This window comes from Nanorana parkeri, unplaced genomic scaffold, assembly GCF_000935625.1.
Source record: "Nanorana parkeri isolate BGI_ZX_2015 unplaced genomic scaffold, ASM93562v1 scaffold2417, whole genome shotgun sequence".
NCBI classification, from domain to species: Eukaryota; Metazoa; Chordata; class Amphibia; order Anura; family Dicroglossidae; genus Nanorana; species Nanorana parkeri.
The window spans coordinates 58,124-60,214 of NW_017308685.1; the positions used below are offsets into that span (position 1 = coordinate 58,124).

Consider the following 2,091-nt stretch of genomic DNA (forward strand, 5'->3'; position numbering starts at 1 on the left):
CGGTGTAACTGTACGAAGGTGAGGGGGAGATCCCGGGACGGTATAACTGTACGGAGGTGAGCGGGGGGATCCCGGGACGGTATAACTGTACGGAGGGGAGGGGGAGATCCCGGGACGGTATAACTGTACGGAGGTGAGCGGGGGGATCCCGGGACGGTATAACTGTACGGAGGTGAGCGGGGGGATCCCGGGACGGTATAACTATAAAGGGAAAGCTGTGTTGTCATGATTGGAAAAAACTAAATTTCACAGTTGTCACCACAATGGAGGGGGAATCTTTTAATGGGTGCACTTGTTCGGTTGACAGGTGTATATTGTGTACATTACATTGTCTTTGCACTCCTCCATTACACATGTCTGATAGATTTTGTCTTTCCACAAACAATACTGGTCTAGAGTCTTGGACCCCGCAGGTGACCTGACATTTGGTACCTGGTTAGCAAGGATAGGAGACCGTCACATGACGGGGGGGAGACTGTCACTGCTTTCCTCTTCCACTGGCCCCTTGACCAGATCTCATCTGATTGGATAAAAGCCTGTTGGAATGCTCCAATGAGGAATAGGAGCTGCATAGGGACTGTTTGCTTTTAGGGACAATCTAGGGTCAGGTGGGGGAAATAAAGACTTGTATGGGCCTGGTATGGGTTAGTTGCAGGTCTGCGGTATGAAACCAACCACGGGGTCTCTAATTCCGAGGTTGGTGCTGAGTAAACACATCATTTATACCCCACCCCCCCCTCCCCCCCCGTCTTCTCTCCGCAGACCCTCAGTGGCAGAGTTTGTATGGGGGCCGCATGACTGAAGATCGTCTCTTTGCTGTACGAAATGCAACATGTGAGGCCATCGACCATCTGCACAAGAGTCTGGAGTCCTGTCCCAGTCCTGAAGCTGCTGCTGAGGATCCGTCAGGTTTACAGGTGTGAGACAGGAGCACCGCGCCCTGCCTACTGCTCATAAATTATACTCTTCCTGCTGGTCGGCCATTATATGCTGGCCATTGCGGTCTTGGCTGTTGGCCGGCCATTGCGGTCTTGGCTGTTGGCCGGCCATTGCGGTCTTGGCTGTTGGCCGGCCATTGCGGTCTTGGCTGTTGGCCGGCCATTGCGGTCTTGGCTGTTGGCCGGCCATTGCGGTCTTGGCTGTTGGCCGGCCATTGCGGTCTTGGCTGTTGGCCGGCCATTGCGGTCTTGAATGTTGGCCGGCCATTGCAGTCTTGAATGTTGGCCGGCCATTGCAGTCTTGAATGTTGGCCGGCCATTGCAGTCTTGAATGTTGGCCGGCCATTGCAGTCTTGAATGTTGGCCGGCCATTGCAGTCTTGAATGTTGACGGGCCACTGCAGGTGGGCCGGCCATTGTACTGTATATTCTGGTGTGTCGCTCACTGTCCTTTGTATCTTCCAGGTTCCTCTACTCCCACACCAGAAACATGCCCTGGCCTGGCTGCTGTGGAGAGAGAACCAGAAACCACAGGGGGGAATTTTGGGTAAGTTTCAGGATCTATCGTCTGGTTGTGATCGGCATTATTCTACAACCGTGTATGACCTGTAATGTTTCCCCATCATCCAGTGCTTAAAGGGACCACAGAATTGTTCTCCCTATTCCCGAACAATCAAGTGTGACGTCACTTCCTCTCACTGTGCAGGGCACACATGCTTTTCCCATCATGCAGTGTGGAATTGCAGTGGGCGTGAATAGGTGTGACAGACCAGCAGTCTGCTGACCTATCGATGACATTCAGCTGTTGTAGTGGGCGGGACAGACCAGCAGTCTGCTGACCTATCGATGACATTCAGCTGTTGTAGTGGGCGGGACAGACCAGCAGTCTGCTGACCTATCGATGACATTCAGCTGTTGTAGTGGGCGGGACAGACCAGGAGTCTGCTGTCCTATCAATGACATTCAGCTGTTGTAGTGGGCGGAACAGACCAGGAGTTTGCTGTCCTATCAATGACATTCAGCTGTTGTAGTGGGCGGAACAGACCAGGAGTTTGCTGTCCTATCAATGACATTCAGCTGTTGTAGTGGGCGGGACAGACCAGCAGTCTGCTGTCCTATCAATGACATTCAGCTGTTGTAGTGGGCGGGACAGA

At 53.0% G+C, this 2,091-nt stretch overlaps 1 protein-coding gene across 1 annotated transcript in view; it reads left to right on the top strand.

The window, feature by feature from the left end:
• Positions 1–2,091, top strand: part of TTF2 (transcription termination factor 2) — a 30,861-nt gene that overhangs the window by 10,775 nt on the left and 17,995 nt on the right. Inside the window, 2 exon segments of the mRNA XM_018573532.1 lie at positions 763–917; positions 1,403–1,484. Coding sequence (XP_018429034.1) covers positions 763–917; positions 1,403–1,484 — 237 coding nt within the window.